The sequence below is a fragment of the Pantherophis guttatus genome, chromosome 7 (genome assembly GCF_059756535.1).
Source record: "Pantherophis guttatus breed Tessera chromosome 7, ASM5975653v1, whole genome shotgun sequence".
Taxonomy (NCBI): domain Eukaryota; kingdom Metazoa; phylum Chordata; class Lepidosauria; order Squamata; family Colubridae; genus Pantherophis; species Pantherophis guttatus.
Genome location: NC_142069.1, coordinates 3059512 through 3084228, shown reverse-complemented (window position 1 = coordinate 3084228; position 24717 = coordinate 3059512). Strand labels below are relative to the sequence as shown.

Here is a 24717-nt window from a genome sequence, read left to right as displayed (position 1 = left end):
CAAGGGGGTAGGTATGAATAGAATTATTAGAATTAGAATTGAATTAGAATTGAATTAGAATTATTACAATTGTTAGAATAAGAATTAGAATTGAATTGGAATTGAAATTGAATTAGAATTAAAATTATTAGCATTAGAATTGAATTAGAATTAAAATCATTAGAATTAGAATTATTAGAAATAGAATTGTATTACAATTAGAGTTGAATTAGAGTTGAAATTTTATTAGAATTGAATTAGAATTAATAAAATTAGAATTGTATTAGAATTAGAATTGTATAAGGATTGAATTAGAATTAGAACTGAATTAGAATTATGAGAATGAGAATTATTAGAATCAGAATTAGAACTGAATTGGGATTCGAATTGAATTAGAATTATTAGAATTAGAATTGAATTAGAACTGAATTAGAATTATTATAATTAGAATTGAATTAGAATTAGAATAATTAGAATTAGAATTGTATTCGAATTAGAACTGAATTACAATTGAATTAGAATGAGAATTTTATTAGAATTGAATTAAAATTTAGAATTTAGAATAACAGAGTTGGAAGGGACCTTGGAGGTCCTCTAGTCCAACCCCCTGCTTGGGCAGGAAATATTAGAATTATTAAATGATTAGAATTAGAATTGGAATTAGAATTATTAGAACTAGAATTACAATTAGAACCCTTTATTGGCCAAGTGTGATTAAACAGGATAATAAATGGACAAATGACCCCTCTGAAAAAGTTCCAAGCGTTGAAATACCACATCCAGTCAGCAATGGACGATGCTGAATCGGATTCTCATCTCACACGGTGTGACTGTGGGGTCCCACGTCAAAAGTGTAGATCACATCGTGACCGGCTGTAAACTGAGTAGCTGAGGGGTTGTTTTCATATAAACGATGCTGCGCTTCCATAATTAGATGGCCTAGACGAGGGGTCCCCAGCCTTTCCTGCTCGGCCGTTAAGCGAATCTGGCAGTCATTAAGTGAATCCAGCTCCCCCCACCCCCCGTTGACTTTGCTTGTCGGAAGCTGGCTGGGAAGGCTACAAATGGCGGATCCTGCGAACCCAGGGGAAATGCAACGGTCATAAATCTGAACCCGTCGCCAAGGGCCCGCATTTTGCTCACGTGGCCAGCTGTGCCAAACACGAAGGCCATTTTTTTTCAGTGCGAATCTCAAAACGGTCACTAAATGAATGGTTGTTAAGTGAGAGACGGCCTGTACCAGTGTCTCATCCCAGCCACAGCTTTAAAAAAATAACAGGAGAAGGTATGGAGCAGAGGTCTTCAAACTTGGCAGCTTTAAGACTTGTGGACTTCAACTCCCAGCATTCTCCAGCCAGCTATGCTGGAGAATTCTGGGAGTTGAAGTCCACAAGTCTTAAAGCTGCCAAGTTTGAAGACCTCTGCTTTAAGATATGGAGACTTCAACTCCCACAATCCACCCATCTTAAAGCATAGCTGGCTGGGGAATTCTGGGAGTTGAAGTCCACAAGTCTTAAAGCTGCCAAGTTTGAAGACCTCGGGTATGAAGGATGAGGAAACAAAATTTTCATTTTTTTAAAAAAAAATCCGGCCAGAGTTTCCATATTTGAATGGCGCCGCCATCTTACTTGGTCCTCTGGCGTCCATTTTGTCCACATCCTTCACTTTCGCGGCCATGTTCAGCCGGGGCTTCTTTTCCTCTGTGGCGGATCCTGCTGAAGATCCCATGGCTCCCTCAAGCGACACGCTCCTCGGTCCTTGAATGAATTCTGCGGACAAAACTTCGGCCCCTGGCAGAGACAACGAACCGATGAGTACAATGGGTTTTATGGCGGAAAAGATTTATAAGCCATCTTCATTCAGCAACAATTGGGATCGGAAGTGTGGTCCTTAAGTGAAGCAGTCACAAAGTGAAATGCATGGTTTCAGGCGGTAGCATTTCAGCTACCCAAACCACCCTCACCAGCCTACTTATCTGCACATCACGAAGGATTTATACATGGTCCTCGTTTAGCGACAACTGGGACAAGCAACTTGGTCGTTAAATGAAGTGGTCGACTAAGTGAAGCCCAGTGAGGTACCATGGCTTTCTGATGATGGCACAGCGCACAGGATTAAAAGGCAGTCCTCGTTTAGCAACCACAATTGGGATTGGCAATGTGGTCATTAAGTGAAGCAGTTGCTAAGTGAAACCCAGGGAGTACTATGGCTTTTAGGCGAGGGCATCACAGGAAGCATAAACAATTCAGTTCTCTCAAATTCAGTTCCTCAAACCATCCTTAATTACCTACTTATTTGCACACCACAAAGGATTTATAGTTAGTCCTCGTTTAGTGACCACAATTGGGATGAGCAACTTGGTCGTTAAGTGAAGTGGTTGCTAAGTGAGTACCATGGCTTTTGGTGGTGGCCCCAGAATGTGCAAGAAATCGGGCCTGTTAGTTTCCTGCATATTTCAAATTTAGCTGCCCAGAGTCACCTTACTAATCTACTTATCTGCACACCACAAAAGATTGAGGTACAGTCCTCATTTAGTGACCACAGTTGGGATCAGATATGCAAAGTGGTCACTAAGGGAACTTGCAACTGTGCTCACAATCTGACTTTGGCTTTCCCTGGCTTCAAATGTTCTGACTGGCTGCAAAGTTACTTTTTTCATCACCGCCATTAACTGCAAATGGCCACTGTACGAGGCGGTCAGCGTACGATGACAATCTATAAGACAATCTTAAACCGGGCTGGCTTAAGAAGAAATTTTTAAATTCTTTTAATCAGTTTGTGGTTTCTTAACTTTCGGGCCAAATTTATATATATTTTTAATATTTGTATTCTATGTTCTTATCTTGGCTGTACACCGCCCGGAGTCCTCAGGGAGAAGGGTGGTATATAAATTGGAAATTAAATTAAATTAAATTAAATATAAAAGCGGCATTTTACAGGACCCAATCTGGGTTGCAAACCTCTGAGCCACCACTAGAGGGCAGCAAAGCACCAGTTGAAAGCCTCGCTTTTTCCTGCCCTCTAGTGGTCCCACTGGGTTTCGATCTCCAGAAACCGTTTCTGCCAGCGTGTTTGGGCCGACAATGCTGGTTTCCTGCAACCATCAACACCGACTTAAAAATGCAGAGAATTCACACTCGGGAGAGACTTAGCAGAGTCACTCAGTCTCTCCCAAGTGATGCAAAAGAGGACTAAAAAAATCACTTTAGATAGCAAAAAGGGCAGCATGAAAATAAATAAATAAAAAATAAAGAGATTAGGTAGGTAGATAGGTAATCCGCAAGGGATTATGGGGTTGTTAAATGATGATGATAATCAGCCGAAATTATGGCTTTCCTGTGATAAAAAAAAATTAAACCGTGAGGATCATTTTGAGGCTTATTTGAAGTGACACTCACCCCTCTTCCTTCTCAGTGGATTCAGAATATTTTTTAATTTGAGGGTAGGTTTTTTAGGATCTGCTGGGGAGCTGGGATCTTTAGCCAAGGGGATGTTGAAAGTCATCGCTTCCTTGGGCAATTTCTTCTTCTTTTTCTTCTTCTTCTTCTTACTTTTCTCCTTCTCCTTCGTCTTCTTCTTGCTGCTCTCCAAGATGCAGTACATCTTCAGAGGCGACCATTTCTTCTTCGAACTGGCCCCGAGGATCCGGCTGGATTTCCTTTTCGTCCATTGCAAGGACCGGTCTCCAACCGGACTGCTTTTCGACGCGGCATCTCGGCTCGGCCCGTGTCCGTCGAAGGGAGCCCTGCCCTTTCCGCCAGCTTCGTCCAGTCCATCCGACGGCGACGGATCCAAATTTAAACCCGAGCGACCGTCGGACAACTGACAGCGGCCCTTCAAGCAGGCCGCGGCGGACGAGACCTCCAGCGTGTAACTTTCGGGGTCCGACAGATAAACCGCCAAGTTGGAAAACGAGGACGGGGAGCGCGTATCGTCCACGGGGGCCTCCTTAGGGGTCTCGGATGAAAGTTTAGAAGTCAAGGGTGGGCTGGCCGCGTTATCGCAGGTCCGCACCGAACACTGACCGAGATTTGCAAATTCTTCCATGTGCAGTTTGACCAAAGCGCTGGAAGAAAATTGTCTGGGATTCGGATTTTTGGCGGCTCCTGCCAATGCCTGTTGAAGGAGGGGAAGGATCAGGGGGAGCTGCTGCGGGGTCTCGCTTCTCCCCTTTTCGCGTTTCCAATCTGTGGCTAATGAAAAAAAAGAAAAGAAAATCCGATTGCACCTGACTTCAAGTCACGCCCAAGAAAAATAAACAAAATAAGCTCTTATTTTCGCTTTTCTTTTTCTTGAAAAGCAAAAAAATAAAAAAAATAAAAAAAAAATAAAAAAAAAAGCTCTTATTGTTTTGTAAGCCACACAGAGTTGCTTTAGCGGCGAAATGGGTGGCCTACTAATTGACCGGGGTAATTACCAGGAGACGGGGAGTTCTAGTCCTGCCTTAGGCATGAAAGCCAGCTGGGTGACTTTGAGCCAATCACCAGGAGACTGGGAGTTCTAGTCCTGCCTTAGGCATGAAAGCTAGCTGGGTGACTTTGAGCCAATCACCAGGAGACTGGGAGTTCTAGTCCTGCCTTAGGCATGAAAGCCAGCTGGGTGACTTTGAGCCAATCACCAGGAGACTGGGAGTTCTAGTCCTGATTTAGGCATGAAAGCTAGCTGGGTGACTTTGGGCCAATCACCAGGAGACTGGGAGTTCTAGTCCTCATTTAGGCATGAAAGCTAGCTGGGTGACTTTGAGCCAATCACCAGGAGACTGGGAGTTCTAGTCCTGCCTTAGGCATGAAAGAGGCTGGGTGACTTTGAGCCAATCACCAGGAGACTGGGAGTTCTAGTCCTGCCTTAGGCATGAAAGCCAGCTGGGTGACTTTGAGCCAATCACCAGGAGACTGGGAGTTCTAGTCCTGCCTTAGGCATGAAAGCCAGCTGGGTGACATTGAGACAATCACCAGGCAATGGTGACTTCTAGTTCCACCTTAGCAATGAAAGCCGGCTGGGTGACTTTGAGCCAATCACCAGGAGACTGGGAGTTCTAGCCCTGCCTTAGGCATGAAAGCTAGCTGGGTGACTTTGGACCGATTACTCTCTCTCTCTCAACTCAACTCAACCCACCTCACAGGTTGTTATTGTCGTCGGAGAAAACAGAAGCAAAAAAAAAAAAGGATTATTAGGTATGTTCGCCACTTTGACTTCTTTATAAAAATAATGAAAAGTGAAATAAAATTCTAGTAGATAAATAAGTAAATGTAAGAAAAACGAATGTAGGACAAAAATGATAACGGGGGGATTAAATGATTCCCAGCGTTTGCAAAAAACAAATATTACCTCTTATAACTTTGGGCCCTGGGGATGGAAACAGAAACAAAGCTTGAAGGGAGCCCAAATCGTTCGCTCCGGCGTCTGGAAAAAAGAAAAAGAGAAAATGGGATGCCATGTTTTTCTTTTTGAACCTGAATTTTCCAAGGAAGACTCACCTGGGTTTGACGGTGCCGAAGGCCTCGGTTTCCCTTCTTACCTTTTTCTTTGGCCAAGACGGACGAGGTGAGGAAGAGGAGGATTCCGCGGTCATTTAAATATTTGACAAGTGCCTGTAAAAGACAGAAAAAGTGAATTTCCTCCTGGCCCCTTCTCTATCAGGAGAATAACCCATTAACTGTCTGGTTTGGCTCTGCCAAACGGATAATTAGAACGGCAGAAAAAACCATGGCTACCAACCTGCCTTCCATGGAGGACCTCTCTACTGCAGGAGTCAAAAAGAGGGCTGGGAAAATATTTACAGAGCCCTCTTGAAACATAAACTGTTTCAACTCCTACCCTCAAAACGACGCTATGGAGCCCTGCACACCAGAACAACTAGACACAAGGACAGTTTTTTCCCCAACGCCATCACTCTACTAAACAAATAATTCCCACAACACTGTCAAACTATTCACTAAGTCTGCACTACTATTATTCTTCTCTTCCTTACTAGTATCTATCTCTTCCCACTTATGACTATAACCATGTTGCTTGTATCTTTCAATTATATTGTTTTTATTTGTTTCCTAGTACGATTTGATAGCTTATTAGTAACCTTGACTATCACTAAGTGTTGTATCTTATTTTTTTATTTATTTTTTATTTATTTATTTATATTTATATGCCGCCCTTCTCCAGAGACTCAGGGCGGCTTACAATGCGTTAAGCAATAGCCTTCACACTTTCGTATATTTTTACAAAGTCAGCTTATTGCCCCCACAATCTGGGTCCTCATTTAACCTACCTTAGAAAGGATGGAAGGCTGAGTCAACCTTGAGCCTGGTGAGAATTGAACTCGCAGTAATTGCAGGCAGCTGGATGTTAAATGCTGCCTTAGTAGGAGGCATTAGCCTCCTACGCCACTCAGGCTCCTTATGATCTTATGATTCTTGATGAAATGTATTTTATTTTTTTCATTATGTACACTGAGAGCATATGACAACAACTTTGCAAAGGAGGACCCTTTTGCCGAGGAAGGGTCCTGAAAAGAAGCAGGATGTTGATCAAAGACTATCTCAGTCATGCTGGAAGTACAAAAATGTGGATTTTTTCTCTCTCTCTCTCCCTGCAAAACAGCCCAATTCTCGGCACAAATCAGCTGCTATTCCTTCCTTGTTTCCTGCAAGCTCAACGGGAAAGTCAAATATTACTTTTTGCATTTTCACTTTCAAATTTGGCTTTTTTTTCACTTTCACTTTGAGCTGAAGAGAGGAAATGTACCGGCACAGAGGCCTTGGGTACGAAAACCAGCGATCAAAACCATGAACCATAAGCTGGCCGCATTCAAATAGTCCTCGACTTTCAACAGTACGTTTAGCGACCGTTCGAAGTGGCACTGAAAAAAAGTGACTTAGGACCGTTTTTCACACTGACTGTTGCAGCATCTCCCTGGTCATCTGATCCACATTTGGACACTTGTCCACTGATTCATATTTATGACCCGTTTGCAATGTTCTGAGGTCACATGATTCCCTTTTGCGACCTTCTGACGAGTCAAGTCAATGGGGGAAGCCGGATTCGCTTAACAGCCATGTTACTAAATGAACCCCTGCAGTGGTTCACTTAGCAACGGCGGCAAGAAAGGTGATAAAACGGGGCAAAACTCACTTAACAAGTGTCTCGCTTAGCAACTTGGGCTCCATCGCAGTCGTAAGTTGAGGACTACCTGTATTTAAAGTTTAAACACTTTAAAGTCCAACTTAACTGGAACTTTTGCAACAACCTGATTCTGTTTATATACCCTTTCACTGCAAATGGATGAAGTTCATCACACTTCTGGGAGTTGAAGTCCACACATTTTAACGTTTGTAAGGTTGAAAAACACCAGACTAGACTGATTAAAAATATATATATACCGGGGATAAGACATCCCCTAATAATAAGCCCAATTGGGCTTTTGAGCGCATGGCAATAAGGCCAAGTGCTTATTTCAGGGTTCAAAAAAATATAAGACAGGGCCTTATTTTCAGGGAAACACAGTATCTAAAAACAGATTGAGGCAAATCACGTTTTCATTGCTGTCAAAGAAAACCCTACATGGGTGTGTTTGTAAATCACCAAGAGGGGAAGACTTCCTAAATTTTTTAAATTCCTATTTTGCTGGGCATTTTTGGAGAGACCACCCAAAGCCACATCCTGCAAAAAAGCAGAGACCGTTAATTCTGAAGATTCTTAAGAGCTTACCAGGTTTTTTTCTTTCATGCTCCCAATGAGCTGATCTTTCCGTTCGCTCTCGTCTAATATTTCCACTTGATATAAACGAAACGACAGCTGCTCACAGCAGACTGTAGGGAAAAACCAAGCACACTTTACAAGAAAAGAAAGAAAAAAGGAAAGAAAAAAAGAAAGAGGCCACCAAAAACAAATAAATGTTAATGGTACAATAAATCTATGATTAAGACAACCTCCGCTCCTTTCTAGCATTGTTGATGTTCCCTAGCTGGGTCATGAAATGTCTGCAAGAAAACAATCAAGCTCAGAGAGCACCAAGGACCCCACAGGATTATTAAGCAATGTCCATCTGTTCCTTCCCTCCCTCTACCATCCATCCATCCATCCATCCATCCATCCATCCATCCATCTTTTATCCATTCCTGCCTGCCTGCCTGCCTGCCTATCTATCTATCTATCATTACCTATTCATCCATTCCTGTCTGTCTATTATCTACCTATCTACCAACCAATCTACCAATCTACCTATATGTCTGTCTATCTATCCCCATCTATTCATCTATTCCTGTCTGTATTATCTACCTATCTACCAACCTACCTGTCTGTCTGTCTGTCCATCTCTGTGTGTCTGTTTGTCTGTCTGTCTGTCTATTATCCATCCATCTATCCAACCAACCAACCTACCTACCTACCTACGTCTGTCTGTCTCCGTCTGCCTGTATATCTATCTATCTATCTATCTATCTATCTATCTATCTATCTATCCGTCCATTCATTCCTGTCCATCTGCCTGTCTCTTTGTCCACCCACCCATTCATCTTTTATCCATTCCTGTCTGCCTATCATTATCTATTCATCCATTCCTGTCTGTCTATTATCTACCTATTTACCAACCAGCCTACCAATCTACCTATGTCTGTCTCTCTGTCTATCGATCCATCATCATCTATTCATCTATTCCTGTCTATCTATTATCTACCTATCTACCAACCAACCTACCTCTGTCTGTCTGTCTGTCTGTCTCCGTGTGTCTGTTTGTCTATCTATTCATCTATTATCCATCCATCCATCCATCCATCCATCCATCCATCCATCCATCCTTTATCCACTCCTGTCTGCCTGTCTCTCTATCATCATCTATTCATCTATTCCTGTCTATCTATTATCTACCTATCTACCAACCAAGCTACCTGTCTGTCTGTCTGTCCGTCTCAGTGTGTCTGCCTGTCTATCTATTATCCATCCATCCATCCATCCAACCAACCAACCACCTCTGTCTGTCTCCGTCTGCCTGTCTGTCTGTCTGTCTGTCTGTCTGCCTGCCTGCCTATCTATCTATCTATCTATCTATCTATCTATCTATCTATCTATCTATCTATCTATCATTTATCTATCTATCTATCATCTATCTATTCATCCATCCATCCATCCATCTATCCATCCATCCAACCAACCAACCTCTCTCTGTCTGTCTGTCTGTCTGTCTGTCTATCTGTCTATCTATCTATCTATCTATCTATCTATCTATCTATCTATCTATCCGTCCATTCATCCCTGTCCATCTTTCTGTCTCTTTCTCCACCCACCCACCCACCCATCCATCCAATTTACACACAGCCCACCTCACTGTGGGAATGATTCCAGTTTCAAATTTGGTTCCCTTCTGCACTGTTTCCACAAAATTATCCCGGTGATGGGCTGGTGGAGCCACAGAATCATGAGCCCATTGAAATCACTTTCCCTCGCCACCCACCCACCCAACATCCCATTAAGTTGGAAAGAACCAAAGGTAACCATCCTGACCCAGATAAACTCAACGAATGACACGATTGAAAAGCAAACCTTCATCATTGGAATAGCTGTTTTTTTTAAATGCAGCTTCCGGCAGTTTTTTCCGCAATTCAGATATTCGCACGATATACTTGAATTCTAGCTTGGCTGGCCTACGAGAGGAGAAAAGGGAAAAAGAGTTTGGGAAAAGTCAATCTTTCCAAAGCTGGCTTTTTGGCCATTCCAAAGAGCTGGAGAAACGTCAGAACTGGAGTCTAGAACAATTCCTTATTTGGGGCGTCCTCGGTGCTGAGCTTGGTTGTTTCCTTGCCGACGTTTCATGATCCAACTATGTAATATCATCAGTATTAAAAGGGAGTGGGGTTTGCTCTCTGTTTATACATAAATGGATTGCAAACCCATCTCCCTTCTAGCACTGATGATGTTACTTAGTTAGGTCATGAAACGTCTGCAAGAAAACAACCCAGCTCAGAGAGCACCCAGGATCTCACAGTTCAAACCTGAGCTACAAAGGTTTTCTTCTATCAGTTCTTCATTTCTCACACTTTTGGGATTCAGCAGGAAAGTTGCAAACGTAAAATATTTGCCTGTTCATAAAAACCACCACTTTATCACTGAGGAGGAAAAAAATCCAATCATTTTATTTAAAGTTCTATTTCTCTTCTCTATTCAGCACGAATTTGAAGCTACTTTAGAATAGAATAGAATAGGGAATAGAATAGAATAGGAAATAGAATAGAATAGAATAGAATAGAAAATATGGCATAGAATAGAATAGAATAGAATAAAATAGAATAGAATAGAATAGAATAGTATAAAAGAATGGAATAGTAATAGAATGGAATAGTAATAGAATAAGGAATGGGATGGGATGCAGAATAGAATAAAACAGAATAGAAATAGAAATACAGAGAAATAGAAATAGAATAAAATAGTATGCAATAGAATAGTATAAAAGAATAGAATAGAATAGAATAGTAATAGAATAAGGAATGGGATGGAATGCAGAATAGAATAGAATAGAACAGAATAGAAATAGAATAGAAATACAAATAGAAATAGAATAAAATAATATAAAAAAGAACAGAATAGAATATTATAAAATAGAGTAGAATAGAATAAAAGAGAAATGAAATAGAATAGAAATAGAAATACAGAGAAATAGAAATAGAATAAAATAGTATAAAATAGAATAGAATAGAATAGTAATAGAATAAGGAATGGGATGGGATGCAGAATAGAAGAGAATAGAACAGAACAGAAATAGAAATAGAATAGAAATAGAATAAAATAGTATAAAACAGAATAGAATAAAATAGTATAAAATAGAATAGTATAAAATAATAGAATAGAACAGAAATAGAATAGAAATAGAAATAGAAATAGAAATAGAAATAGAAATAGAATAGAATAGAATAGAATAGAATAGAATAGAATAGAATAAGGGATGGGATGGGATGCAGAATAGAATAGAATAGAATAGAAATAGAATAGAAATACAAATAGAAATAGAATAAAATAGTATAAAACAGAATAGAATAGAATAGTTTAGTATTCTATTCTATAGTATAGAATAGTAAAAAATAGAATAGAATAATATAAAATAATAGAATAGAAATAGAATAAAATAGTATAGAATAGAATAGAATAGTATAAAATAGAACAGAATAAAACAGAAATGGATTTCTGGAAGCAAGCTAGACTTTTTAAAAAGGACTTTTTAATGTCCTTTTTGGGGTAGGGGGGGCTTAATTCCAGTGGAAGAGAAAAATAAATACTTACAACTGAGCTGGGATCGATGACTGAAAGGGCGATCGAAGGACGATGTCACAGACTCGCTGATTCTGAACGAAAAGCTGTCCCTCCCAGGCACGATACAGCACTGAAGAGTTCAAAAAAACAGCTGAGAGGCAGGTAGGTAGTTTATCGATCTATCTATATACAGACAGGGAGTCCTCGATTTACGACCACAATTGAGCCCCAAAATTTCTGTCGCTAAGTCAGACGTTTGTCAAGCGAGTTTTGCCCCAATTTGCGCCCCTTTTCTTGCCACGGTTGTTAAGTGAATCACTGCAGTTGTTAAAATTAGTAACCCGGTTGTTAAGCGAATCCGGCTTCCCCGCTGACTTTGCTTGTCAGACGGTCGCAAAAGGGGGCCCGGAGACACCGCAACCGTCATAAATATGAACCAGTCGCCAAGCAATTGATCAGTTGAATCAATTGGTGATTCACTTAATAACCGTGGCAAGAAAGGTTGCAAAACGGGGCAAAATTCGCTTCACAACTGTCTCGCTTACCAACGGAAATTTGGGTCTTGATTGCGGTCGTAAGTCGAGGACTACCCATACATTTTCCCAGAAACCCGTGGGAGGGGAGATGGGGAGGGGGGCATATCTCCACTGTTATTCCCACCCCCTTCTAGCTCCAGCGTCCAATCAACTGGCTGCAAAGCCTGAGGGGCAGAGAACATAGAATAATGAAGAGTTGGGACTTTAGAGGTCTTCTAGTCCATCCCCAACTCAAGCAGGAACCCTTATACTGTTTCAAGTGGCAATTGGCAGTGTTGGAAATAAAGCCGAAATTTAAAATCTCTGAACGGTGTGTGTGTGTTTATGTGTTTATAAGAGCCTCGGTGGTGCAGCGGACTAAGTGCTGTTAAGTGCTAGCACTTAGCTGCCAGCTGCCTGCAATTAGTGCGAGTTCGAATCTCACCAGGTTCAAGGTTGACTCAGCCTTCCATCCTTTCGAGGTAGGTAAATTGAGGACCCGGATTGTGGGGGCAATAAACTGACTTTGTATAGAACAACACCGCTTGGGGGAGCCGAAAGCCCTAATAAGCAGGTATATACATAAAAGTATGCAGGCTATTGCTATAATGCATTGTAAGCCGCCCTGAGTCTATGGAGAAGGGCGGCATATAAATTGGACTAATAAATATAAATTGGACTAACAAATGTGTGTGTGTGTGAGAGAGAGAGGATAAGGGAGGTGAGGAAGGACAAAACAAACATTAAAAAAAAAATAAGATTATATTTTTTTTACCTTTCATCTCATGTTCAGCTCTGCAGAGGTGAAAAAGGAAGAAGAAAAAATGAAAAATTGCTTTCAATCCAGGAGAAAACAAGTGAATTAAAGAGGAAAAAAAAAAAAGAAAGGCTTTTGACCGAGAAAAGAAAAATCACTTACAAGCTTTTGTAACCGAGTGGCAACATTCTCTAAGGTCTCCACCCAGCCGAAGGAGTTTTATGGAGCGGGTCCGAGGATCATTAAGCGATTCTAACTAGAGCCACAGACTGCTTCGAAAAGTTTCTAGGGGTCAAGAAGGAAATATTTTTTAAAAAATAAGAAAAATTTATTTAGCGGTCCAGCAAGCGTATTCAGTCAGAATGTATTTTATTTATGGATTAGAATTTTATCCCGTATTATTACAAGTAATTCAAGGTGAACGTACCTAATACTCCTTCCTCTTCTTATTTTTCGCACAACAACCCTGTGAGGTGGGTTGGGCAGAGAGAAGGAGATTGGCCCAAAGTCAGCAGGCAAATTTTCATTCCTAGGGCGGGACTAGAATTCACTGTCTTCTGGTGATTGGCCCAAAGTCACCCAATTGGCTTCCATGCCTAAGGTAGGACTAGAACTCACCCTCTCCTGGTGATTGGCCCAAAGTCGTCCAATTGGCTTCCATGCCTAAGGTGGGACTAGAACTCACCCTAATGATTGGCCCAAAGTCATCCAATTGGATTTCATGCCTAAGGTGGGACTAGAACTCACTCTCTCCTGGTGATTGGCTCAAAGTCATCCAATTGGCTTCCATGCCTAAGGTGGGACTAGAACTCACCCTGATGATTGGCCCAAAGTCTTCCAATTGGCTTCCATGCCTAAGGTGGGACTAGAACTCACCCTCTCCTGGTGATTGGCCCAAAGTCGTCCAATTGGCTTCCATGCCTAAGGTGGGACTAGAACTCACTGTCTCCTGGTGATTGGCCCAAAGTTGTCCAATTGGATTTCATGCCTAAAGTGAGACTAGAACTCACTCTCTCCTGGTGATTGGCTCAAAGTCATCCAATTGGTTTCCATGCCTAAGGTGGGACTAGAACTCACTCTCTCCTGGTGATTGGCCCAAAGTCGTCCAATTGGCTTCCATGCCTAAGGTGCGACTAGAACTCACCCTGATGATTGGCCCAAAGTCTCCCAATTGGCTTCCATGCCTAAGGTGGGACTAGAACTCACCCTCTCCTGGTGATTGGCCCAAAGTCGTCCAATTGGCTTCCATGTCTAAGGTGGGACTAGAACTCACCCTCTCCTGGTGATTGGCTCAAAGTTGTCCAATTGGCTTCCATGCCTAAGGTGGGACTAGAACTCACTGTCTCCTGGTGATTGGCCCAAAGTTGTCCAATTGGATTTCATGCCTAAGGTGGGACTAGAACTCACCCTCTCCTGGTGATTGGCTCAAAGTCATCCAATTGGCTTCCATGCCTAAGGTGGGACTAGAACTCACCCTCTCCTGTTGATTGGCCCAAAGTCGTCCAATTGGCTTCCATGCCTAAGGTGGGACTAGAACTCACCCTCTCCTGGTGATTGGCCCAAAGTCACCCAATTGGCTTCCATGCCTAAGGTGGGACTAGAACTCACCCTCTCCTGGTGATTGGCCCAAAGTCACCCAATTGGCTTCCATGCCTAAGGTGGGACTAGAACTCACCCTGGTGATTGGCCCAAAGTCATCCAATTGGCTTCCATGTCTAAGGTGGGACTAGAACTCACCATCTCCTGGTGATTGGCCCAAACTCACCCAGTTGACTTCCATGCCAATGGCGGGACTAGAACTCACCATCTCCTGGTGATTGGCCCCGAAGTCACTTAGCTGGCTTTCAACTGGCAGGATTAGAACTGCCAGTTGAGTGATTTTTGGCCAATCATCAGGAGACGGTGAGTTCTAGTCCCGCCTTAGAACTAAAAGCCAACCATGTGACTCTGGGCCAGCCCCTCTCTCTCTCCCTGTCCAACCTACCTCACAGGGATGTTGTAGGGGAAAATAGGAAATCCGAGTGTTGGATATATTTGTTGCCTTGAGTTATTTGTTAAAGAAATAACAAAGGGAGAATATTAATTTAATTTAATCAATAAATGAAATTAATAAAAAGGGCTTCGGGCCGCCTCGAAAGGCCACTCCCAACCTGGCCATTCCCTGGGAGACGCCTTACCTCTGTTTTCCTCGCGTGTCCTCCTCACGTTCTCCCTTGGTGTCGGCGCCTGCTTCCTACTGCGCCGAGACAAGAGACTCGTCCTGCATTGAAACCGAGAGGAGACACCATAATGGTTCATTGACTCATAGGGCACACAATGAAGTTAACCATGGTTAGATCAACCATGGTTAGGCTTATACCCTCCTTTTTGCACGAAAATGCTCTGAGCTGCTATGCTAAGAACGTGGCAGTGTCTATAACCGTGGAACTTTTAATACTTGTGGACTTCAACTCCCAGAATTCCCCAGCCAGCCATACTGGCTGGGGAATTCTGGGAGTTGAAGTCCGCAGATCTTAAACTGGCCGAGGTTAAGAGTCACCGCTCTAGCATCTGAGAAAATTTAGTTTGGCTCAGCCTGTTGGGTGAACTCAATCCAAGGTGCCTTATTCCTCAAACTATGCCAAAGCAAAGAAACGCCGTTTTATTTTCTTTTTTTTTAAATGTATTTATTTCGATCCCACCTTGATTATTTTTACAAATAATTCTTATTTGTAAATACACAAATCTTTAATACAAATAAGGAGTAGAACGTACTTCATCCTCCCTCCTATTTTCCACAGAACAACAACCCTGTGAGGTGTGTGTGTGTGTGTGTGAGAGAGAGAGAGAGAGAGAGAGAGAGAGAGAGAGAGAGAGCGCTAGAACTCACCGTCTCCTGGTGATTGGCCGAAACTCACCCAGCAGCCTTTCATGCCTAAGGCAGGACTAGAACTCACTCTCTCCTAGTGATTAGCCCAAAGTCACCCAGCTGCCTTTCATGCCTAAGGTGGGACTAGAACTCCCAGTCTCCTGGTGATTGGCCCAAAGACACCCAGCTGCCTTTCATACCTAAGGCGGGACTAGAACTCCCAGTCTCCTGGTGATTGGCCCAAAGTCACCCAGCTGCCTTTCATACCTAAGGCGGGACTAGAATTCCCAGTCTCCTGGTGATTGGCCCAAAGACACCCAGCTGCCTTTCATACCTAAGGTGGGACTCACCCTCTTCTGGAGATTGGCCCCAAGACACCCAGTTAGCTTTCATGGATAAAGCAGAACTAGAACTCACCGTCTCCTGGTGATTGGCCGAAACTCACCCAGCAGGCTTTCATGCCTAAGGCAGGACTAGAACTCACTCTCTCCTAGTGATTAGCCCAAAGTCACCCAGCTGCCTTTCATGCCTAAGGCAGGACTAGAACTCCCAGTCTCCTGGTGATTGGCCGAAACTCACCCAGCAGGCTTTCATGCCTAAGGCAGGACTAGAACTCCCAGTCTCCTGGTGATTGGCCCAAAGACACCCAGCTGCCTTTCATGCCTAAGGCGGGACTAGAACTCCCAGTCTCCTGGTGACTGGCCGAAAATCACCCAGCTGACTTTCGTGGCTAAAGCAGGACTGGAACTCACTGTCTCCTAGTAATGGGCCCAAAGACACCTGGCTGCCTTCCATGCCTAAGGCGGCGCTACAACTCACTCTGGTTTTTCGCCTGGTGCCTTAACCATTCGACCAAACCGGCTCTAGTCAGTATAAAGTAAGAAATTAATAGCTTGATGTGGCTTTCTTATTTATTTATTTGTGTGGATTTATTAGTTTTCGGTCATGCCCTATCTCCAGGAGTACAGACAGACAGCATATACCACACAATACAGGTAGTCCTCAACCTACAACCATTCGTTTAGTGACCATTAGAAGTTTACAACGGCAACAAATAAAGTGACGGATGACCGTTTCCCACACGTTCGCCTGATCAAAATTAGGACATTTGACAACTGACTCGTATTTATGATGGTTGCGGTGTCCAGGGATCAGCAGATCCCCTTTTGCGACCTCCTGAGGAGCAAAGTCAATGGGGAAAGCCGGATTCACTTAATGACGTGTTACTAAGTTAATAAGTGCGGTGATTCACTTAACAACTGTGGCAAGGAAGGTCGTAAAATGGGGCGAAACCAGTGGTGGGTTCCTTCTGGTTCGGCCACCCTATAGCTGATCAGTGTTAAAAGAAAACAAATGAGTAGACCAGTGCCTGCAAAACTAAATGGGTAGACCAGTGCCTCCAAAAACAAATGAGTAGACTGATGCCTGCAAAAATAAATGGGTAGACCAGTACAGCTCTGCAAGCAGTTAAAAGCCTGGTAGACCAGTACCTCCGCTAAATCCTAAAGACTTGTCACATGACCATCAAGCCACGCCCACAAAATAAGCCACGCCCACAGAACCGGTAGTGAAAAATTATAGAACCCACCTCTGGGCGTAACCCATTTAATCCTTGCTCAATTTGACCTCAATTGTGGCCGGGATTCAATGGCTACCTGTGGTCGTCCATGTACTTTGCTAAATTCATCTTCAAGACAACAACAAACTGATTTAACAGAGAACTTTAGCATATTGTGCCTTTTTCTGTTCCTTAATTTTCGCCTAAAACGTCAGATCAAAATTATATCACCCCTTCTACCTTTTCTATTTCCAACACTCCCTTCAAAGTCAAACAAGAAAATGACAATTTTCCCCCGTTCGTTTCCTCCCAACTTCTAAGGTACGCTGCTCCTGACAATGGAGGCTCGTTTCCACCCTCAGAGCTGATAACACTCCATTGCTCCTTAAATCTGCCCGACTGTCAGTTTTCAAAAAAAAATAAAATAAAATAGATAAACCCTCCCATTTATAAAATCCCAAGTCCTTACAAAATAGAATTCTTTATTGTTTATATTTATATATATAAACAATCTATAAAGCATTGTTTATATTTAATTTATAATAATAAAATTATTATTTATTAGAATATGTATTATAAATATTCTAATTTGGAAAAAAATTTGCATTTGTTCCAAAATAGTTTCTTCGGCAGGAGAAAATTATAACGGGAACCAGAGTCTTGGGAGTTTCCGACAACTCATCCTTGGCTTCAGTTTTGAAAAGAAAAACAAAAAAACTTTTGCATTTATCGGGTTTGTTTTATTTATAACTGGAACATCCTGACCTTGCAATGAGAAAGCGAAACTGATTCGAATAGAATAGCATTCTCTCTCTTTTAAGCAGAGGCAAAAGTGAAACCATCGTAGCCGGAAACAGAAGCATCGGAAGGTTTAAAGCTGCATTTCTCCAACCCGGTAATGTTAAGATGTGTGGACTTCAACTCCCAGAATTCCCCAGCCACCAAGGGCTGGGGAATTCTGGGAGTTGAAGTCCACACAGATTAATTAAGGCTGCTGAATATTGTTTTTTTTTTTAAAGCTTTTTAAACTTTTAAGGAAGATGCTTGGTTACTTTTAGGCTGCCAATAGCCAACACACCTAGGGATTATGTTCCCCAGGTAATTGATAAATCGGTGTTTTGCAACCTTGGCTATTTTAAGACCTCTGGATTTCCAGAATTCCCAGGACTGAGTTCCCAGGCTGGGGGATTCTGGGAGTTGGAGTCCATTCACCTTAAAGTAGGCTGGCTGGAGAATGCTGGGAGTTGAAGTCCACCTGCCTTAAAATTTACCAAGAATTGAGAATTGCTATAACTAGAGCAGAGGGTCTCCCAATGTGGCAACTTTAAAGGTTGTGGACTTCAACTCCCAGAATTCCTCAACAAGCCAGGCTGGGAATTGAAGTCCACAAGTCTTAAAGCTGCCAAGTTTGGAGACCCCTGCAGTCCATCGCTGGAAATACCTCCGGCCCCTATTTGAAGATTTCATGTGGCAGGTTGTTCCACCGGCTGCTCATGCAGACCGGAATTTCCTAACCTGAATCTCCCTCGGTGTGACCTTAATTTTACAGGTTGTCCTCGACTTACAGCAGTTCATTTAGTGACTGTTCAATGTTACAACGGCACTGGGAAAAGCGACTTGCCATTTTTCAGAATTTACAGCATTCCCATGATTAAGTGATCAAAATTCAGATGTTTGGCGACTGGTTCATATTTACGACGGTGGCTCCATCCCAAGGTCATATGATCCCCTTTTGCGAGCTTCAAGCAAGCCAGATTCATTTAACAACCCGGCAGCTAACTTAACCACTGCAGTGATTCGCTTAACGACTGAGGCAAGTAAAACGGGACAAAACTCACTTAACAAATGTGTTACTTAACCACAGAAATCTTCTGTTCAATTGTGGACGTTACGTTGAGGAATACCTGTATCCCCGGCCCCTATTTGAAGACTTCCTACCTACCCTCTGGAATGAGCTACCCCCGGAGATACGGCGGATCCCGGATCTTCGCACCTTTCGCCATTCCCTAAAGACGTTTTTATTCCAGCAAGCCGGGCTGGCCTAACTCTTTTAAATTGTTTTAGTTCTTAAATTGTTAATTATCGGTCTTAATATAGGGGTGTTTTAATTGTGGGCCAAATTAATTTAATTGGATTTTAATACTGGTTTTAAATTTTGTATTTCTTGTGTTTTATCTGTTAGGCTGTTCACCGCCCCGAGTCCTTCGGGAGAAGGGCGGTATATAAATACAAACAAACAAACAAATGTGGCAGGTTGTTCCACCGGCTGGCTGTTCATGCAGTCCGGAATTTCCTCCTGATTCCTAACCTGAATCTCCCTCCTTGTGATTTTAATTTTATTCCCTTGATTGCAATTCCCAGCCTGCTAAACTCACTTCCGGAGAAGCTGAGCCGAGGGTCCTGGTCTCCTCTGCACCAGATAAAATCTCTTTGCAGGATCGAAACCATCTCAAAAGCCCCGTGATTACAGCTTGTGTGCATGCACAAACACTTCTCTTAACGACAAATTAATTTGCGTGGCGCAGAGTTAATGAGCACCTTTGCCGATTAAGAGGAGGAGAGAAAACCAAGAGATTGATTGCCCCCTTCTCTTCTTTTTCTGCAAAATACAAGACGAGAAAATACCAAATGCCATTTAAAGCAAACTTCCTCGGCCGGCATAACCTGTTGAAATCTTGCAAGACAGGTTCGTTTTTTGCAGGAGAAGCAGACTTGGGAGGCCAAGAATTCAGATGATGGAAATAGACAAGCAGAAGGGATCTGCAAAAGGGGAATCTGGAGAGGGATTTGATTAAGATTCACCCACTGCAATTGGGATGGAATCGACGGGAAAAAAAGAAAAAAAATATGGCGTTTTTGAACTAGAATAGATCCATTTTCTGGAATATCGCCCGCGGGGAGAATATTGTCCACTTTGAATGTACACCGATCGGCATTACATTAAAATGAAATTTCGTCGCATGCAGCTCTCAAAGGGTCACTACCTCCAATATTCACTACATGAGGGGTGTCAAACTCAAGGCCCGAGGGCCAAATCCGGCCGGGGGTGTGTGTGCTGGCAGGGCCAGCCGGGAAATAGCAAATTTCTACAGCACTTTGCCGGCCAAAACAATGAGAATATATCTGCTGAAAAAACTCCACAGTGGTAACAAGAAGGGCATCCGGCCAGTAAAACACTCATCTCCATTCAGCTGCCCAGACTCCATTAAAAGATGATAACATATAACATGTATTACATGACACAGAGACCACACCCTCCTTTTGTACAGGTAGTCCTTGACTTACGACAATTGAGCCCAAAAACTTACGTCGCTAAGTGAAACCTTTGTCAATGGAGTTTTGTCCTCTTTTACATTTCTTGACACAGTGGTTAAGTGGACCACTGCAGTTGCTTAGTAACACGGTTGTTAAGTGAAGCTGACTTCCCCCCACCGACTTTACTTGTCAGAAGGTCGCAAAAGTAGTACAGTGGTCTAAAGCACCCTGTTATTAACACCAGCGGTCTGCAATTAAAGTAAGATCGAATCTCACCAGGCTCAAGGTTGACTCAGCCTTCCATCCTTTCTAAGGTGGGTAAAATGAGGACCCGGATTGTGGGGGCAATAAGCTGACTTTGTATAAATATACAAAAGTATGAAGGCTATTGCTTAACGCATTGTAAGCCGCCCTGAGTCTCCGGAGAAGGGCGGCATATAAATCAAATTTTTTTTAAAAAGGGGGGGACTCTGGGAAACTGTAACCGTCGTAAATACAAGTCAGTTGCCAACCGTCTGTATTTTGATCACGTCACCCCAGGGAAGCTGCAACGGTCGTTAAGTGTGAAAAATGGAGCTGTCAGGGTTTTTTTGGGGGGGGTGCCATTGTAAGTTCAAACGGTCACTAAACGAATGGTCGTTAAGTCAGGGGTTACCTGCATTTTTAAGTAGCCATGCTCCAGATATTCTGGGATGCTCACACAAGCTGTGTTTACACAACCCATCTAACATGGTTACCAATCTTCTGGATTTGCACGATCTGCTAAACCCTAAGAAGTAAACCAGCGTGTTTAGCCAACCCACAAAAAAAAACCCTAATTGGATTACTTTTAACTAAACTTCTATGTTGAATGTTTACCTGGCCTAATTATTTGTGTTGTGTGAACAACACTGCGAATGTATTTTAGTGCATCATAAAGCTTCAGTTTTAGGTAAACCGATAGAAAGGTAACCCCACATTACTCAGAAGGAGGTACTTGCTTAATCCAGACATTCTTCCAACAAGTCATTTTCAAACAAACAAATAAATAAACAAGCAAACATTAAAAAAATATTACACTGTTAGGAACGCTACCATGGGAGTGAGTAAAACAAATTAAGGCTTCATATTTCAATTTAGGCTAGAACTAAGCTTATCGCATTACGACTTACTCTCCGGTGCAAATCAAGTCACCCAACGGTTCATACATACTGGATTATTGTAATACTGGATTTTAACCATGGCTTGTTGAGTTAGCCACCTTTGGCTGGGTTCCCACATTAAACTCCGCCAAAAGCACAGCAGACAAACCCAAGTATTTTGCTCTGCATAGGCAGAAGAGTCACGAGCCCCCAGACAAACCCGAGTTTAAAGTTGACTGACATTCGTGGATTCAAAAACAGGTGAGGCTCCACCAATCCTGGCCTAGAGTATCAGCATCATATGTCAATTTAATTAATTCCGTTTCAAGGCCACCCAACTCCAAATGTGCCATTTAAACGATTAAGAGAATTAAAAAAGAGAATAACAGATATACAGGTAAGGACCTCAACTTACGACCACAACTGAGCCCAACATTTATCCTGCTAAGCGAGCTGTGTCCCATTTTACGACCTTTGTTGACCTTAAATTCAATCCCCGCAGTGTTTAAGTTTATAACAGGGTCGCTAAGTGAATCCGGCTTCCTCTTTGACTTTGCTTGTCCAAAGGACGCAAAAGGGGACGGCGCAACCGTCGTAAGTACGAGTCAGTTGCCAAGCCTCCGAATTTTGATCCGGGGGGGGGGGGGGAACGCTGCAACCGGTTGTAAACCTGAAAAATCGATCCTACGTCGCTTTTTTTTTGTCAGTGCGGCTGTAACTTGGAACGGTCCCTAAAGGAACGGCCATAAGTCGAGGACTACCTGTATGTGAATCCTGACTTCTTGGGAGCCCACAGAAAGAAGTTAAGAGGAAGTTCCCTCTTGGGTCCTCTTAAAGGGGGGGTAAACACGTGGCTGAGTCAAGCCCAAAGGACTTCCATGCACACGATCCAAGGAAACCAAGTGAAGCACAGCCTGGAGGGAGCTGTCGGGTCGCTAAAAAAAGGCGCTGCAGGATCCCTTCCAAAGCCAGCAGAGGATCGCAGCAGAGGATCGGGCAGCCTTTTTTTTTCCTCCTCCTTTGCCCGGAGGCTGCGCGATCCTCTCCTCCCTGCCCGCTTTCTGTCTCTCCCTTCCTGCTTGCGCTGGATTTCCTCCCCCCCCCCGCCCCGCTCCCGATCCCCAAAGCAGGCGGAAAAGTGGCGCAGCCTTGCGCTCTGGGCAACGCGATCCTATATTCAGCGCTCGGCTTCCCACCCACCCACCTACCCACCGTTTAATCCCTCGGGCCGACGCCGGTGGAGCCGGTGCCCCTCCCCCCCCCCGGCCCCCGATCCTATCAATCCCGGCGCTGGCAAAAACACAAAAAACGGCCGACACGTGTCTCTTTCCTGGCACTCACCGCTGACAGCTGTCCGACCCGCCGGCCCTTCGCTCCCGCCTCCTGCCATGCCCGGGAAAGCGAGACCCGGGACGCACGACACGCCCGCTCTGACCCGCGTCTTCTCTCTCGGTTGCACGTCGGAACGCGCAACGACCCGGGTTTCCCAAGAGAGAGCGCCGGGTGGATCCCTTGGGGGGGGTGGGGAGGGGCTTGGGTGGGGGGGGCAAAAGGGGGCTCAGCCAGCCCCCTCCCCTCCTTTTTTTTTTTTTTTTAGGGAGGGGGTCTTCAGCGGAGAGTCTCTCCCCCTCCCCCTGCCGCCTCTCCAAGCGCGGCCCCTTCCTCGGCCTGCCCGGGCGGGGGGGCTGGCTGGCAGGGACCCCTCCCCAAGCTCAGAGCGGGGCGGGCGGCGGGCGGGCGGCGGAGCCGAAGGGAAACATGTCGGGCGCGGGAGGAGGCGGCGGCGGCAACCCCAGGAAGTGAAAACGGCGGAGGGACTCGAGCCCGAGGCCAAAGAAAGAAAGTGAAAACTAACCCGGAAGGGGTCGCGGGGGGGAGGGTTGAACTTCCGGCCGGCGGCGCTCCACACCGCCCCTCCCCCCCGCGCTTCTCTTCTGCCCCCCCCCCGCTTTCTTTAGAGAAGGGGAGGGGCGGCCCTGCGCGCTCCCGGGGGCTTTGGGGAGGAGGGGGAGGGGGCTGGGAGTGGGGAGGGGAGGGGGAGGGGGCTTGAGGGGAGGAGGGCTGGGAGGGAGAGTGGCAGGGGGCTTGGAGGGAGGGGGGCTGGGAGTGGGAGGGGAGGGGGACACGGGGTTTGGAGGGAGGAGAGGAGGGGGACAGGACTTAGGGGAGGGGGGCTTGGAGGGAGGGGGCAGTTGGTTTGGAGGGGGGAGGGGAGGGGGAGTGTGTTTACGGGGAGGGGGGCTGGGAGGGAGGCTTGTGGGGAGGGAGAGGCCAGAGGGACAGGGGGCTTGGAGGGAGGGGGGCAGTTGATTAGGAGGAAGGGGGGAGGGGGGAGGGGAGGGGGACAGGGGGGTTGGAGGGAGGAGGGGAGGGGGACGGGACTTAGGGGGAGGGGGGCTTGGAGGGAGGGGGCAGTTGGTTTGGAGGGGGAAGGGGGGCTGGGAGTGAGGAGTGGAGGGGGGAAGGGGGTTTTGGAGTGAGGAGGGGAGGGGGAGGGTGTTTAGGGGGAGGGGGGCTGGGAGGGAGAGTGTCAGGGGGGTTGGAGGGAGGGGGGAGGAGGCTTGTGGGGAGGGGGGGCTGGGAGGGAGGGGCCAGAGGGACAGGGGGCTTGGAGGGTGGGGGGCAGGTGGTTAGGAGGAAGGGGGGAGGGGGATGTGGCTTGGGGGAGGAGGGCTGGGAGGGGGAGGGGGACAGGGGGTTTGGAGGGAGGTGGGGAGGGGGACGGGACTTAGGGGGAGTCCCGTCCCCCTCCCCTCCTCCCTCCAACATGGGGAGACCGTTGCAGCCTCCCCATGTTCACGCTATCAAAATTCAGGCGCTTAGCAAATGACTCATACTTATGACGGTTGCATTGTCCTTAGTTCATGTGATCTTTTGCGATCTTCTAACAAAGTCAAGGGGGGAAAGCCGGATTCATTTAACAATTGTGTTACTAAGCTTAACAATGGCAGTGGTTCGCTTAACGACTGTGGCAAGAAAGGTTGTAAAACGGGGCAAAATTTCCCTTAACAAATTTCTATCTTGTGCAACGCGAATTTCTAATGTAATCCTCCTTCCTACTGAATATAGTTTTTCCCCGAAATCATTTTATCAGTTTTATTTTTAATTAGACAATCCCTGACTCCCCTGGGTCAGGGGTCTCCAACTTTGGCTGAGGAATTCTGGGAGTTGAAGTCCACAAGTCTTAAAAGTTGCCAAGGTTGGAGACCCCTGATCTGGGTTATCGTTTTAGAGCTATTTCCTTACCGAATTCCTCTGTTAGTGGGACAAACACAGAACTTCAAAATCAGAGAAATAATTCAGAGATTTTTTCCCCCTTTGACAGCTGAACCAGACAGCAGTCAAACCTCCAGGGGTTCATCAAGTTAAACAGAGGAAATTCTTTATGACATGTTGCATTAAGTCACAAATTGCTTTATGATCATTTTTATATCAAGGGAGGTTTTGTA

The 24717-nt window shown here is 44.6% G+C and overlaps 1 protein-coding gene across 2 annotated transcripts in view; it reads right to left on the bottom strand.

The window, feature by feature from the left end:
• Window positions 1–23149, bottom strand: part of TASOR2 (transcription activation suppressor family member 2) — a 45524-nt gene extending 22375 nt beyond the window's left edge. For both annotated transcript variants that reach the window (XM_087874407.1, XM_087874406.1), the window contains exons 1-11: window positions 22610–23149; window positions 14664–14746; window positions 12649–12771; window positions 12505–12524; window positions 11245–11344; window positions 9514–9614; window positions 7684–7784; window positions 5498–5570; window positions 5308–5382; window positions 3378–4172; window positions 1608–1769 (exon numbers count right to left, since the gene is read on the bottom strand). In XM_087874407.1, coding sequence (XP_087730533.1) covers window positions 1608–1769; window positions 3378–4172; window positions 5308–5382; window positions 5498–5570; window positions 7684–7784; window positions 9514–9614; window positions 11245–11344; window positions 12505–12524; window positions 12649–12674 — 1453 coding nt within the window. In that variant the 5' untranslated portion in view covers window positions 12675–12771; window positions 14664–14746; window positions 22610–23149. The remainder of the gene's footprint in view (window positions 1–1607; window positions 1770–3377; window positions 4173–5307; window positions 5383–5497; window positions 5571–7683; window positions 7785–9513; window positions 9615–11244; window positions 11345–12504; window positions 12525–12648; window positions 12772–14663; window positions 14747–22609) is intronic.
• Between the last annotated feature and the right edge of the window lie 1568 nt (window positions 23150–24717).